Source organism: Bufo gargarizans, chromosome 5, assembly GCF_014858855.1.
Source record: "Bufo gargarizans isolate SCDJY-AF-19 chromosome 5, ASM1485885v1, whole genome shotgun sequence".
NCBI lineage: Eukaryota > Metazoa > Chordata > Amphibia > Anura > Bufonidae > Bufo > Bufo gargarizans.
The window spans coordinates 236,187,900-236,202,824 of NC_058084.1; the positions used below are offsets into that span (position 1 = coordinate 236,187,900).

Genomic DNA, 14,925 nt, shown 5'->3' on the forward strand with positions numbered 1-14,925 from the left:
CATTTCAACGAAACGTACATCGGGGTACTATTGATGCCATAACCATGGTCTGTATTTTTCCTTTTAGGCCTGTATCTCACATGCTGTTAGATTTTGTTATTATTGAATGGACTTTATCTTTTGTCAGTATTATGCTGGTAAGCTCACTTGGGCTTATTTATTTTATTATCATTTAATGGGCTATTGTTATAGATGCAGATCACTTTTGATCTGTTAGCTATTTTGTTTATTTTACACATATGTTATGCCAATCCAAATACCAATTATAAATAGGTGAGTTTTATTTCACTATCAATAATTATATTTATTTCAGGAGAGTTGGTAGTAGGAAATGCATATGACAGTTGTTTATGTCCAATACTGTGGGAGTCCTTTTAGAGTTTCTACAGGGGTCTGAATAAATGAAAGATGAGCTCTGATTGGTTGCTATGGATAACTAAGACAGATTTACTATCAGGCAGTTTGTGTTGGAGATATTGGAGACAGGCTACTTTTTCGTGGGCCACCCTGTATAATATGTACAAAAAAAAAAAAGCATCAATATTTTGTACAAATTGTGTGCAGTGTTTTTTGGGGGTCCAACACCTTGCACCCCCACCGATCAGTTGTTTAAGAGTAGCTCTGAAAGTACCTGAACTACACAGCCCTGTCTATTGTGTATCTACTCTGAAACAGTTTATTGAAGGACATGCAGGGTGTCGGAACCTCGTTGTTAAGATACTGATGATATATCCTGATCAAAGATCAAAGGAGTGGACAAACCCTTTAATAATGGACAGGAGAGAAGGGGTTAAGGAGTTAGACCTGTCATGGCTAAGCTCTTTCTGCATTGCGATATAGCAAATAGATCTAGTATATCTAGCTAAGCTCTCTTCTGATCTGTCTCATTACACTGGCTGTTTTCACCGTGTCATTGCCTTCTTTTTCAGACATTTATTCAAAGCAGTCCGTACTATGGGGAGAACAGTACTGTGTACTATCTGTTGCTCAGACCTGACTGATCTGGCTAGATACTCAGCTGATAAAGCTACTTCTCGTGTACTGACTGTTCCTGCCACTAATATGCAGAATTGTCTTACGTATAGTATTGAATGCAACATTTTTCTGTGTCCATGCTGGTCATGGGAGGATCTTCAGAGTCATTAGACCATTTAATAATTTTCCTCTGGTTGATAAAAAATTTATACAGCAGACTCTGTCCTGCCATCACTATACTAGCAGGGCAGCTCTGTCTAAAGTACAGTATATTGTTAAGACCAGTATACATATACTGTACTGTTCAGTGATCACATTGACATATGATAAAGTCAGTACACTGAAAAGTGTGAATGTATAGGTATGTATGATATATGTATGATGTGTGTACATGTTAAGTTAGGGGCTAAAAGACAGGGCCATATCATGTTCATGTGTGTAAAATTACTGCATATAGGTTACAGAAAAGGATTTGTAATCCCTGCGACCCAAACTCATCCCTTCTATACAGATATGTGAAAGCCAACCATTCTTACATACACTACAGATATTTGGCTTTCGGGTGAAATTTATGTAAAAAGTTCACTCTATAGTGATATTACATCATGAAAGTAGGGCATTTAAGTATAAGCATGCAATGTTTAGTTCCTCATCTGAAACAATTTATTGAAACAAAAGGCAACAACAGTGTGGGTATAACCCCACAAAAAATGTCAATGTCTCAAAAACGTGTAATGTGGCCTTGAGCATCAATAACAGCTTAACAACGACATCTTATGCTGTTAACAAGTCGACTTATTGTCTGCTGAGGCATGGCATCCCACTCTTCTTGAAGGGCGCCCCTCATTGAGGTTCTGGGGTACAGAGTTATGAGTTCATTGAGGTTCTGGGGTACAGAGTTATGAGCCTCTGCACAGTGACTCAGCTGATCAAGCGTACAAAAATTGACAGTGTGGATGTTGAAAGGATAAGCAGTGTAGGGGTAATAGTGGCAGCGAGAGTAGTGCCAGCAGTAGCAGCACAGAAAGGAACAGACAAGGCACAAATTAATGTACTTGTGGTTGGGTTGTGGTAGTAATACTAGTGGCTGTATAGTGGAAAGTGGCAGCAAAGGGATTAGCAGGAGGGAGGAGCACCTGAGGCAGTGGCGGCAGCAGCCATAACGTATGGAACATGATGGTAGGCAGGAAGACAGCAGCATGCATCAGGCGGAGATGTGTGGAAATCGTCAAAGATCCATGCTTCATTTATTTTGACAAAACTGATGTTTTGTGCGCTGAAAACCCTAAAAAAGGTGACAGTGGAGACTAGACAAGACAGTACAGGGAAAGCAAACTGAGCCAGTTCTGACCACTCTTCCAATCTGTCAGCCTAGAAATCCATGGGGTCAGGGAACATGGTGTGTGTCAGAGTAAGGCCACAGTCCAGGTAGTACTGTTACCAATTCAGTACATCTCTGTTTGCTGATTTGCATTAGCTTGGTGCGGCACATGAAAAAACTGCTTCATCAAGTTGATAATAGTAGCAGAGATGGTGGGAGGTGTGTGATTTGGCAGGGGCGGAGAGGGTCCAGACAAGCGGGCGGCAGGTATCTACTTGCTGAAAGCTGTGGTAAGCTATGTACACAGTGTGCCCACTAATAAAGCAATTTAGCCTCCCTTCCAGTAAAAGGAAAACATTTCTCCAATTTGCATTGATAGGGAGGATCTAAAACCATGTCTTGATGGTAAGGATATGCCTGTCATTACGTAAGCAAGCATTCTTACAGCTTATTATTCTCACCAGTATGCCAAAGTACTCAATTCTTTCTGGCTCCTCCCCCTACTGGGACAATTGATCATCATGACTAGTGTCATCATCAGCCTTGTTCTTCTGCACAACCGGCTTCTCCTCCTGCTCCTCTTCCTCCTCCAGTAGTAGCTCCATAGCCTCAATTTTCTAGGGAGGGAGAGAGGGTGCAAACAATGCTCTGACCTACTTTTGTTGGAGATAGGAGGATGTCCATGGAGTAGGATGTGGAGGAGGCTGATAAGCACCTAGTGTGGGAACCAGACCGACGCAAACATGAAGATGTCAATAGGACCTGGCTTCACTGCTGCTGCAAAAAACATTGATCCAGAGAGCCGTGAAAGACATGTACACCAACAGCTGCTCTAGGTGTCCACGGTAGCACACACTTTGCCGGCAATTGCAATGAGCAACCCACATATTACGCCACGTGACCGTAAAAAGCAGAGATGGCTTTTTTTTTTTATAATACCAGCTAGGTATCTTCTAGCGAGGCTCAGTGCATGCCATTAGTTCCCTAAAGGCAGCAGAATCGACTAAAGTGGTACGCCAGCAACCGCACTGCCGGTAGCTTAGGTGGAAGTTAAAGTGTGCCTAAATCTTTAATTAAACTTAAGAAATTATTTTTTAAATGCGCTAAAATAATTTTTGCAATATACAATTTTTTTTTTTACTTTTTATTGAACCTCTTCCTTATGGCAGTCCAACTCTGAAGCTGATGTTTCTCACACAACTCACTCATCAACAGGTAGAATCTCTTGAGTATCTTCCATAGCGTGTGGGGTTTTGTTTCATATTCTTAGGAATATGAAGGTGTCCCACTGGCAGGGGGCAGTGAAAGGAGAGATGATACAAGAGAAAGGCTTTACTGGCAACGCAAAAAGAAGGAGCAGGAGGTATGCTATGACTCCTGGCTCCAAGGTACGATGTCAGACTCAGAGATAACCTCAACATCATGTTGCTGTGACTGTAGAGGAGGAGTGAGCCATCCAGTCCACAATATCATCTTCATTAATGTGGCACCTATCAGAAGCCAGGTCGAACTGTGGCCTACTAGAGGCTGCTACTACTCACATTCTGCTGATGATGAGGCATAGGTCTTTTGTTTTCCACTCTTCCATTTTCCAGACATTTTGTTATGAAGCCTATACAGTGGGGCAAAAAAGTATTTAGTCAGCCACCAATTGTGCAAGTTCTCCCACTTAAAAAGATGATAGAGGCCTGTAATTTTCATAATAGGTACACTTCAACTATGAGAGACAGAATGATGGGGGGGGGAGAAGAATACAGGAAATCACATTGTAGGATTTCTAATGAATTAATTGGTAAATTCCTCGGGAAAAATAAGGATTTGGTCACCTACAAACAAGCAAGATTTCTGGCTCTCACAGACCTGTACCTTTTTCTTTAAGAGGCTCCTCTGTACTCCACTCTGTATTAATGGCACCTGTTTTAACTTGTTATCAGTATAAAAGACACCTGTCCACAACCTGAAACAGTCACACTCCAAACTCCACTATGGCCAAGATCAAAGAGCTGTCGAAGGACACCAGAAACAAAATTGTAGACCTGCACCAGGCTGGAAAGACTGAATTTAAAATAGGTGTGAAGAAATCAACTGTGGGAGCAATTATTAGGAAATGGAAGACCTACAAGACCACTGATAATCTCCCTCGATCTGAGGCTCCACGCAGGATCTAACCCCGTGGGGTCAAAATGATCCCAAGAACAGTGAGCAAATATCTCAGAACCACATGGGGGGACCTAGTGAATGACCTGCAGAGAGCTGGGACCAAAGTAACAAAGGCTACCATCAGTAACACACTACGCCGCCAGGGACTCAAATCCTGCAGTGCCAGACGTGTCCCCCTGCTTTAAGCCAGTACATGTCCGGGCTTGTCTGAAGTTTGCTAGAGAGCATTTGGATGATCCAGAAGAGGATTGAGAAAATGTCATATGGTCAAATGAAACTAAAGTAGAACTTTTTGGTAAAAACGCAACTCGTCGTGTTTGGAGGAGAAAGAATGCCGAGTTGCATCCAAAGAACACCATACCTACTGTGAAGCATGGGGGTGGAAACATCATGCTTTGGGGCTGTTTTTCTGCAAAGGGACCAGGACGACTGATCCATGTAAAGGAAAGAATGAATGGGGCCATGTATCGTGAGATTTTGAGTGAAAACCTCCTTTCATCAGCAAGGGCATTGAAGATGAAACGTGGCTGGGTCTTTCAGCATGACAATGATCCTAAAACACACCACCCGGGCAACAAAGGAGTGGCTTCGTAAGAAGCATTTCAAGGTCCTGGAGTGGCCTAGCCAGTCTCCAGATCTCAACCCCATAGAAAACCTTTGGAGGGAGTTGAAAGTCTGTGTTGCCCAGCGACACCCCCAAAACATCACTGCTCTAGAGGACATCTGCATGATGTAATGGGCCAAAATACCAGCAACAGTGTGAAAAAACTTGTGAAGACTTACAGAAAACGTTTGACCTCTGTCATTGACAACAAAAAGGGTATATAACAAAGTATTGAGATTAACTTTTGTTATTGACCAAATACTTATTTTCCACCATAATTTGAAAATAAATTATTTAAAAATCAGACAATGTGATTTTCTGGATTTTTTTTTTCTCATTAAGTCTCTCATGGTTGAGGTATACCTATGATGAAAATTACAGGCCTTTCTCATGTTTTTAAGTGGGAGAACTTGCAAAATTGGTGGCTGACTAAATACTTTTTTGCCCCACTGTAAATTAAAAGTCACGGGTTTCCCATAAAGTCACTGGTTTGGTACACAGATTATTAAACAGTACTAGCAAGCGTCTTTCAGACAATTTAAAGATAAAAGGTGCAAAAAGGCATGTGTTCTACAAATACACTGCACACTGGTGTTGACAATTTATTTTGCCAATAACAAACTGTATATTACAGTAATAGAATGCACTCACCAACAGGTATAAAAAGGCAATTTTTGCAGTGAAATGTCTGAACTACATGGTATAGTTCAGTAATAGAATGCATTCACTTAGGCTACCTTCACACTTGCGTTCGGAGCGGATCCGTCTGGTATCTGTACAGACGGATCCGCTCCTATAATGCAAACGATGGTATCCGTTCACAACGGAACCGTTTGCATTATATTTCAGAAAAAGGTCTAAGTGTAATTTGTATTCAGACAGATCCGTCCAGACTTTACATTGAAAGTCAATGGGGGCGGATCTATTTGAAAATTGCACCATATTGTGTCACCTTCAAACAGATCCATCCCCATTGACTTCCATTGCAACTCTGGACGGATCCGTTTGCCTCCGCACGGCCAGACGGACACCCGAACGATGCAAGCAGCGTTCGGGTGTCCGCCTGCTGAGCGGAGGACAAACAGTGCCAGACTGATGCATTCTGAGCGGATCCGCATCCACTCAGAATGCATTAGAGCTGGACAGATCCATTTGGGGCCGCTTGTGAGAGCCTTCAAACGGAACTCACAAGCGGAGCGCCGAACGCTAGTGTGAAAGTAGCATTAGATGGGTATAAAAACACAATTTTGCAGTAAAATGTGTTTAAGCTACATGGTATATTGCAGTTATAGATAATATTCACTAAAACTTTTATAACAATGAGGTTTTTACAGTAAAACGTGCAGTAATACATCACACTTTTTTAATTGTGTTTACTATATACAGTATGAATGTTGTATGAAATGTAGAAACTAAAAAAAAAAAAAAAAAAAAAGGCTGTTCATACCAAAAAATATGAGTTTCTTGCAGTATTTTGCAATTCAAAACAAGTTGCCTGGAAGCTGCATGAAACAACTGACGCAATGACCAGTCCCCTCCCCCTCTTTATATGCTTTTCTTGATTAAGCCTTAAAATATACCCAAATTATATCTCTCTATACTAATCTTAGTGTGTCCATATCACACTAGATTAGTGGCTTGTGTTTGTACTAGTTTTTTGTCAGACACTGCCACAACACAACCTTTCAGGTCGCAAGTTGAGCACAGAATGGCTTCCTATGACGTTCTCAGCAAAAGAATCTTTCTGAATCCTGCCCACACACACTTCCTCTCAGGGTCATCTGATACTCCATCTTCTTCCTCCCTCCTTGTTTTCCCTGGTAATTCTCACAGTAAAGTGGTGAAGGGTGCTGGTTTTACGCAATTCATCTGAAAAAAAAAATCGCCCAAACTTTGGATTCTTTTAGTGGATGAATTTTTGTGAAATTTGTAACATATCTGATTTGTTAAGAATCGATTCGGTCATCTCTAATTGAGAAAAAAATTAAAGAAAAAACTTGGATTCCTAACATTTTTGCTGATATATGGGACATATTTAAAGGATGATTCATTAGGAAACATGAAAAACTTGATTTGTTTTTTATAATATAGAAATTTTGCTAAAGTTTTTTTTAAAGGGGTTGTCCGCATTTTTAAATTTTGCTGACCTGTGCGATCAGCTGTTTTATGAGAAGGCTGCGCTCGTATGACGTCTGCCTTCCCTTCATTGGTTACATGCTCGCTGTCGAAACCGCAGTGGTGAGAAGGTATAATTACAACTACTGTGCCCCATTCACTTCAGTAGGATGACTCCTTCCCATCCAAGTGAATAGGAAGAACACAACCCATACAAGTCATTGGGATTGCCGAGACAGTTGCGGTGGCGAGCAGGGGAACGGAATGAACAGAAGGAAGCGTTCGTATGAGTGCTGCCTTCCCTTCAGTGGTTGCCTGCTTACCATCACAATTGCAGTGGTGAACAGGTGTAATTACATCTCAGCCATCCCATTCACTTCAATGGGATGGCCCCTTGCTATTCATTTGAACAGGAAAGAGCCATCTCATAGAATTTAATGGGAAAGCTTCGCTATAGTTACACCTGCTCACCGCTGTGGCTGCGACGGCAAAAAGGTACGTGTAGGGGGAAGTGGTATTATGTAAATATATGTCTTCTGATATATACAGTACAGACCAAAAGTCTTGAAGGAGTTCCCAGAGATGCTTAGCACTTGTTGGCCCTTTTGCCTTCACTATGCGGTCCAGCTCACCCCAAACCATCTCGATTGGGTTCAGGTCCGGTGACTGTGGAGGCCAGGTCATCTGTTGCAGCACCCCATCACTCTCCTTCATGGTCAAATAGCCCTTACACAGCCTGGAGGTGTGTTTGGGGTCATTGTCCTGTTGAAAAATAAATGATGGTCCAACTAAACGCAAACCGGATGGAATAGCATGCCGCTGCAAGATGCTGTGGTAGCCATGCTGGTTCAGTATGCCTTCAATTTTGAATAAATCCCCAACAGTGTCACCAGCAAAGCACCCCCACACCATCACACCTCCTCCTCCATGCTTCACGGTGGGAACCAGGCATGTAGAGTCCATCCGTTCACCTTTTCTGCGTGGCACAAAGACACGGTGGTTGGAACCAAAGGTCTCAAATTTGAACTCATCAGACCAAAGCACAGATTTCCACTGGTCTAATGTCCATTCCTTGTGTTCTTTAGCCCAAACAAGTCCCTTCTGCTTGTTGCCTGTCCTTAGCAGTGGTTTCCTAGCAGATATTCTACCATGAAGGCCTGATTCACACAGTCTCCTCTTAACAGTTGTTCTAGAGATGTGTCTGCTGCTAGAACTCTGTGTGGCATAGACCCGGTCTCTAATCTGAGCTGCTGTTAACCTGCGATTTCTGAGGCTGGTGACTCCGCAGCAGAGGTGACTCTTGGTCTTCCTTTCCTGGGGCGGTCCGCATGTGAGCCAGTTTCTTTGTAGCGCTTGATGGTTTTTGTGACTAAGCTTCATTTCTTAAAGTAATGATGGCCACTCGTTTTTCTTTACTTAGCTGCTTTTTTCTTGCCATAATACAAATTCTAACAGTCTATTCAGTAGGACTATTAGCAGTGTATCCACCTGACTTCTCCACAACACAACTGATGGTCCCAACCCCATTTATAAGGCAAGAAATCCCACTTATTAAACCTGACAGGGCACACCTGTGAAGTGAAAACCATTTCAGGTGACTACCTCTTGAAGCGCATCAAGAGAATGTCTAGAGTGTGCAAAGCAGTAATCAAAGCAAAAGGTGGCTACTTTGAAGAATCTAGAATCTGACATATTTTCAGTTGTTTCACGCATTTTTGTTATGTATATAATTCCACATGTGTTAATTCATGGTTTTGATACCTTCAGTTTGAATCTACAATTTTTATAGTCATGAAAATAAAGAAAACTCTTTGAATGAGAAGGTATGTCCAAACCTTTGGTCTGTACTGTGTGTGTGTGTGTGTGTGTGTGTGTGTGTGTGTGTATATATATATATATATATATATATATACACACACACACAAACACACACATACCCTAAATTATCTATATGTATGTATAACAGGATAACAGGTCAAACTGGATGGACAAATGTCTTTTTTCGGCCTTATTTACTATGTTACTATATGTACTTATTTGAACCTAAATGCGTCCAGATGGTACATATGTACCCCTGGTTTGTGTGTGTGTATATATGTATATAGATATGCGCCAAGTATCTATATTAATATATATACGTATATATACTTCGATTCCCCCCAGTTCCAGGTGCCCCATGGCTGAGGAGAGTCCGAAAATTGGACAATTATGTCCAGTTTCGGGCACTTCAAAGGACAAAGAATGAATTTAGATCCTCTGTCCTTGGATAAAATCACTGGCAAGGCCGGATATGTTCTGCATTACAAAAGGCGGGGGAACAAAGAGCTCCCCCTCCCCTGTAGGTCGGGTATCTTAGCAGGAAGTATGCAGGCGTTTCACAGGCGGGAGAGTCAAAACATCCTCCGCCTGGAAGCGCGCGCAAGAGATTCAAATCATCCTACGTGCCTAGAAGCGTGCGGTTTAAATAACCCGGCAGCACTCTACTCAAGGCAGAAACCCGGTCACCCCCCCAGAAGAAAGAATGCAGGCAGCCATGTGCTGGGCTGCGCTAGGAGAGGGAAAGCGCACTCTGCGCTGAAGATCCCCCCATTGAAAAAGCACAAGCAGCGCTGGGGGAAGGAAGAGACGAGCAACATTAACCTTGGATGGCTAAGTAACCCCTATACCACCAATGCATTATTCCATTAGCCCTTTATCCCACAGCCACCAATCCCATTACCCAGTCCACTCCCGTGCCATTTACTGCTGTGACTACTCCTGCCATAGCCCTGCTCATCCCTGCCCTGCAGAGCATTAACCCCTGTAATCCCCAGCAATCCCTGCATTAGCTATTACCCTGTGTTAACTCACCAACCCTGGGTTAACCCTTTTGGTAATTAACCCTTGCAGTGCCGGATTGTGTTAATCCTCATAGGGACAGTGTGTAGCCAGGTGGGTGGGAGCTGCTGCTGCTATTGTGTAAGTGAGTGTATTGTATAGCTAGTTTGTGGGGTGGAATTGTATTGTATTGTGTGTCGTGTAGTTAGGATTGTGTTTACTGTACTGTGGTGCGTGTTATATATATATATATATTTATAACCATTGAAATATAAATATATATATAGATATAGCGTAATAGACTATTTGTATTGTGTAATAAATATTTATTTATTCATAACATACAGTGTATACTCCTTCATTGTAGAAGTAAGTCGCACAGTTTAGTTCAGTGTAGAGTAAGGCAACAGAGTTTCTCTTTTAAAGTATAAATAGGCAGAGTCATCACTAGACGACTTACGCCTATTTATGATTATTAAAATTACTTACAATATCAATAATTAACATTTCCCTTAACAGTACGCAACGAAGAAAAGGCAGCACTCGTACAAGGGCTGCTGACCTTCCAAACTGCTGATTGGCGGGGATTCCGGGAGTCGGCCGCCTGCCTATCTGATACTGATGATCTATCCTAAATAAAGCAGACATATATGTAATATATGATACTGTAAATATTTTTGAAAAACAGGTCTACTTTAAAAATTGCACTTTGATATAAAATTGTATCACAATGACAAACTAAAATCAATAAATTAGTAGGAATAACATATATCTATATATCAATGTGACCACATATGTAAAATAAAACTATATTAGTGGTGTTTGCAAGCAGACTGAAGGAGAAAAAGAGAAAAAAAAAAACAGTAATCTAAATTGGTATTAACAGGCATCCAGGGGATGAACGAGGACAAGAGTCTATCATAGACTGGTGCAAGAAGAACAACAGGATGAAAGGAAGACACGGAGAGTTGATTATTTTAAAGCAGAAAAGCGCTTTAGAGCCAGAGGTTAGTATGGTGTAACCCAGTAGCATAGATTTTCAGAGGGCTTAAAAAAGGGATGGAGCTCAGCTCTTACCCCATTACTCTGAGTAGTTTGAATTTTCTGCTCACTCGTGGAGGAGCAGGTGCTGAGGCGATCTGAGTTCTTGATGTGTATGTGATGTCTTGGACCCTTGCGTTGCAGGAAATCACTGTTCCTGGGAAAAACAGCAGAGCCTGGGATGCTAGCAGGATTTACTTGTACTGTGCTCCAAAAAGAGCCTTTATGAAGAGGGCTCCTGGTGAAAGAAGCTTCCTTGCCAAAAGACAATGGAAAATTAGATGAAACATGACTGTTGATAGATGTTTTAGCACTGATAACCAGCTTCTACTGTTCAAGGCAACTGCCACCCGGGTTTAATATCAATTAAATTTGCTAAATCATCATTCAACTTTTAAGCTGGTTTCACACATGCTGGTAGTGTGTCATGCCAAAAAATTGTACTATGGTGAATTGCAATGTGGTTATTTGCTACATGCTTTTTACAGGTTAAACATGTTTTACCATGCTTCACCAGGAAAACTCCATGGCCAATGATCACAGCAAAACCGTAGCAATTTTTAGTAAAACAGATGTGTTGCTGCTGAATGGTAACTGGCTATGCGACACACTAACGTTACATGTGTACCGAACCTTACTGGGGTTAATAAGTTCATTATCACAAATAATTTTCTCTGCATTTGAAATAATGTTGGCTGTGTTGTTTGAATACCTAAATAGATAGGAGAACTTAAAACAAAGGCACTATATATTGAACATACCTGATGATTTGTCTGTTTCAGACATAACAGAAGTGGAAACCAGAAGCGAAGAATAATGTCTGACTGGCTGGGGTATTCGAGATGGCCTCATTCTGCCAGAGATACCAATCCCCGTTGAATTTGTAAGACTAGTGGAATTGTTCCCACCGTTAAGATTGTTTCCATCAGTGTGGTGGTTGTGGTATTCAGATGGAGACACCAAGGCTAAATAAAAAAAAAAATTACTACAATATAAAGCATATTGGGAGAACAAAGAACATTGCTATTGTTTTTTGGGTTTGTTCTCTAAAAACAACAAGACAACCTTTATTCTGCAGGTCAGTATCACTACAGTAATACATTTATAACGTTTTTGTTTAACTAAAGGCCTCCTACCCAGTTAAGCCAGTACTCTCTGCTCTGCACTGATGAGGGCCAATCACCCCGAAAGAGCTGTCTGCAGATGAGGCGCTGGCTTATTTAATATCCAAGTCATTTCTCAAGGCTTATTTTAAGAGCTGAATATTTACTTATAGGATAGCTGCCTTACATCTGGTGGCATTAGAGGCAAAGCTTGTTAAGAGCTCATTTGCATTTCTTCTCTCCTGTGATACAAATGAAATGTGCACTGCAAAACCTCTTCAATTTGTACAAAACTGTGTGCAGTTTTATGCAGGAAAGCACCCATAGGCCATATGTACATGTCAGAAATACACTGATGAGCAAAAGGGTAAAAATGTTGTGAACTTTTTACTTTCAGGCTCCATATCTCACCATCCACTACGGCTTCGAATGTGAGACTATCATCATTTCACAGACAATCATCTTGGCTATCTCATACATAAATTGGACTTGCAACTATTTAGTGTATGATTAGTTATCCCTTTTCCTCATCAGTGTATTTCTGCCATGTAAATATGGCCTATGGGTGCTTTCCTGCATGGTCAAAACTGCACACAGCTTTGTACAAATTGCAGAGGTTTTGCAGTGCTTATTTCAATATATTCAAAATATTTATTACACCGATTCTGTAGTTTACAGAAAACCCCCATTTGTGATCGTGAACTGCTGTATGGGCACACGGCAGGGCACAGTAGGAAAGGAGCGCCATGTGGTTTTTGGAGAGCAGATTTCACTGGGATAATTTTAAGCTGCCATGTCACATTTGAAGAACCCCTGATGCACCCCTAAAGTAGAAATTCCCAAAAAGTGACCTATGGTATAAGGTGGCAGTTTTGTTGGTACTATTTTAGGGTACATCAGATTTTTGGTTGCTCTATATTACACTTTTTGTGAGGCTAGGTAACAAAAAAATAGCTGGTTTGGCACTTTTTTTTTTTGTTATTTACAAAGTTCATCTGACAGGTTAGATCATGTGCTATTTTCATAGAGCAGGTTGTTATGGACGTGACAATACCAAATATGACTTTTTAGTTGTTTGTTTCAGTTTTACATAATAAAGCATTTAAATTTTTTATTTTTATTTTTCTCTCTGCATATTCGGAAAGCCATAGTTTTTATTTATTTATTGGGCAACTGTCCTATGTAGGGGCTGGGGCTAATTTGATGATGGTTTACTATTTTAGGGTGCATATAACTTTTTGATCGCTTGGTGTTGCACTTTTAGTGAGGTAAGGCGACAAAAAAATTATTGTTTTTTAGCACAGCTGGTCGTTACGGACACGGCGATACCAAATATGTCTGTTTTTTATTTATTTTTCTAATTTTGTGTTTTATTTTGAAAAAGGGGCTTTTTTTAATACTTGAAACAGAATTTTTTTTTACTATGGAAAACTCTTTTTGTACTTTTATTTTTGTCCCACTCTGGGACTTCAACTTCTGGGGGTCTGATCCCTTCTGCAATTCATTACAATACATTGCGTATTGTAATGCATTGCATGTAAGCTTGTATGCTGACAGCCTGCCTGTGAGACCCAGCCCCGATGGGAAGCCCCGATGCCTATGTATGGCATTGGGCTGCCTTCTCTGCCATCAGGTCCCTGGCACTGCAGCGCGGGGACCCGATGGGGAAGAGGAGGGTACGTGTACCCTCCGCAAACCCCGTGCATGCTGCGGTCAGCTTAGACCGGCGGCATACAAGAGGTTAATAAGCCGGCATCGGTGTGTTCACCGATGCTGGCATATGCAGCAGGGGTTCGGCTGTCAGTAACTGCCGTACCGCTGCCGCTGATCGGGCGCAGCACCTGCACCAGCCCAATCAGCCCGCCGTACATGTATCGTGCGGGTCCTTAAGGGGTTAACATACTATCAGACCATTATATGATCAATGGCAATATTACTGGTAATATTAGTATTTGTATAGAGGTGAAATACTTTTGTATCTGACTGAAAACGATCTCTTTCCTTCGTGAGGGCCATGCCCAAGTAAAACTATAGTTGCTGGTAGGGCTGCAGCTATCGACTATTTTTGTAATCGAGTATGCTATCTATTATATCTATCTATTCTATCCAACGATTAATCGAGTACTCTAACAACAAAAAACTAATTAAAAGAACGTTTTTCTTTTTTTTTTATCATCAGCCCCCCCGTGCCATCAGCTGGCCCCCTTAGTGCAATCAGCTGCCCCCCCGCCCCAGAGCCATCAGCTTGCCCCCAGTGCAACCATTTCCCCCTTCTAGCCATGTCCCCTGTGCCAGTACTTACCTTTCCTGTAGGGACGCTGCTCCACAGCTACTCCATCTTCTTCTCCGCACACTGCACTGTCATCCTGACGTCACACAGCGTAGGGTCATAATGCGTGCTTACGTGCACTATGACCTGACAATGTATCAGGATACAGTGCAGAGCGGTACGGGCTGGTGGGTGACTACGGAGCGATAAGTAATCGCAATCTCTTCACTCCCGCTCCGTGGTCACTTGACACAAACGAATCCTCAATGCAAAAAATTTGCATGGAGGATTTTTTTTGTGTCAAATTCAATCGAGTAATCGTTTCAGCCCTAGTTGCTGGATTGCATGGCACCATTTTATTAAGATACTGTATGTGGGCTGCTGGGGTGCGCGCGCCAGGGCTGCTATTGTGTTCCAGTACAGCCCTGCGGGAGGGGCTAGTTTTATAAAATCACAGTTATAATGAAAATTACAGTTGTATTTTATAAAATACAGTTATAATGAAAATTACAGTTCGAGA

General features: G+C 41.6%; 1 protein-coding gene across 4 annotated transcripts in view; it reads right to left on the reverse strand.

Annotated features, from left to right (window-relative positions):
• TRIO (trio Rho guanine nucleotide exchange factor) overlaps positions 1-14,925 on the reverse strand; it is a 584,493-nt gene that overhangs the window by 25,082 nt on the left and 544,486 nt on the right. Inside the window, exons 49-51 of one of the 4 annotated variants that reach the window (XM_044293535.1) lie at positions 11,795-11,998; positions 11,070-11,284; positions 9,128-10,623 (exon numbers count right to left, since the gene is read on the reverse strand). In XM_044293535.1, coding sequence (XP_044149470.1) covers positions 10,486-10,623; positions 11,070-11,284; positions 11,795-11,998 — 557 coding nt within the window. In that variant the 3' untranslated portion in view covers positions 9,128-10,485. Of the gene's footprint in view, positions 1-9,127; positions 10,624-11,069; positions 11,289-11,794; positions 11,999-14,925 lie in introns of those variants that run through there. The other 3 variants (XM_044293534.1, XM_044293536.1, XM_044293537.1) reach the window with 3 other exon arrangements.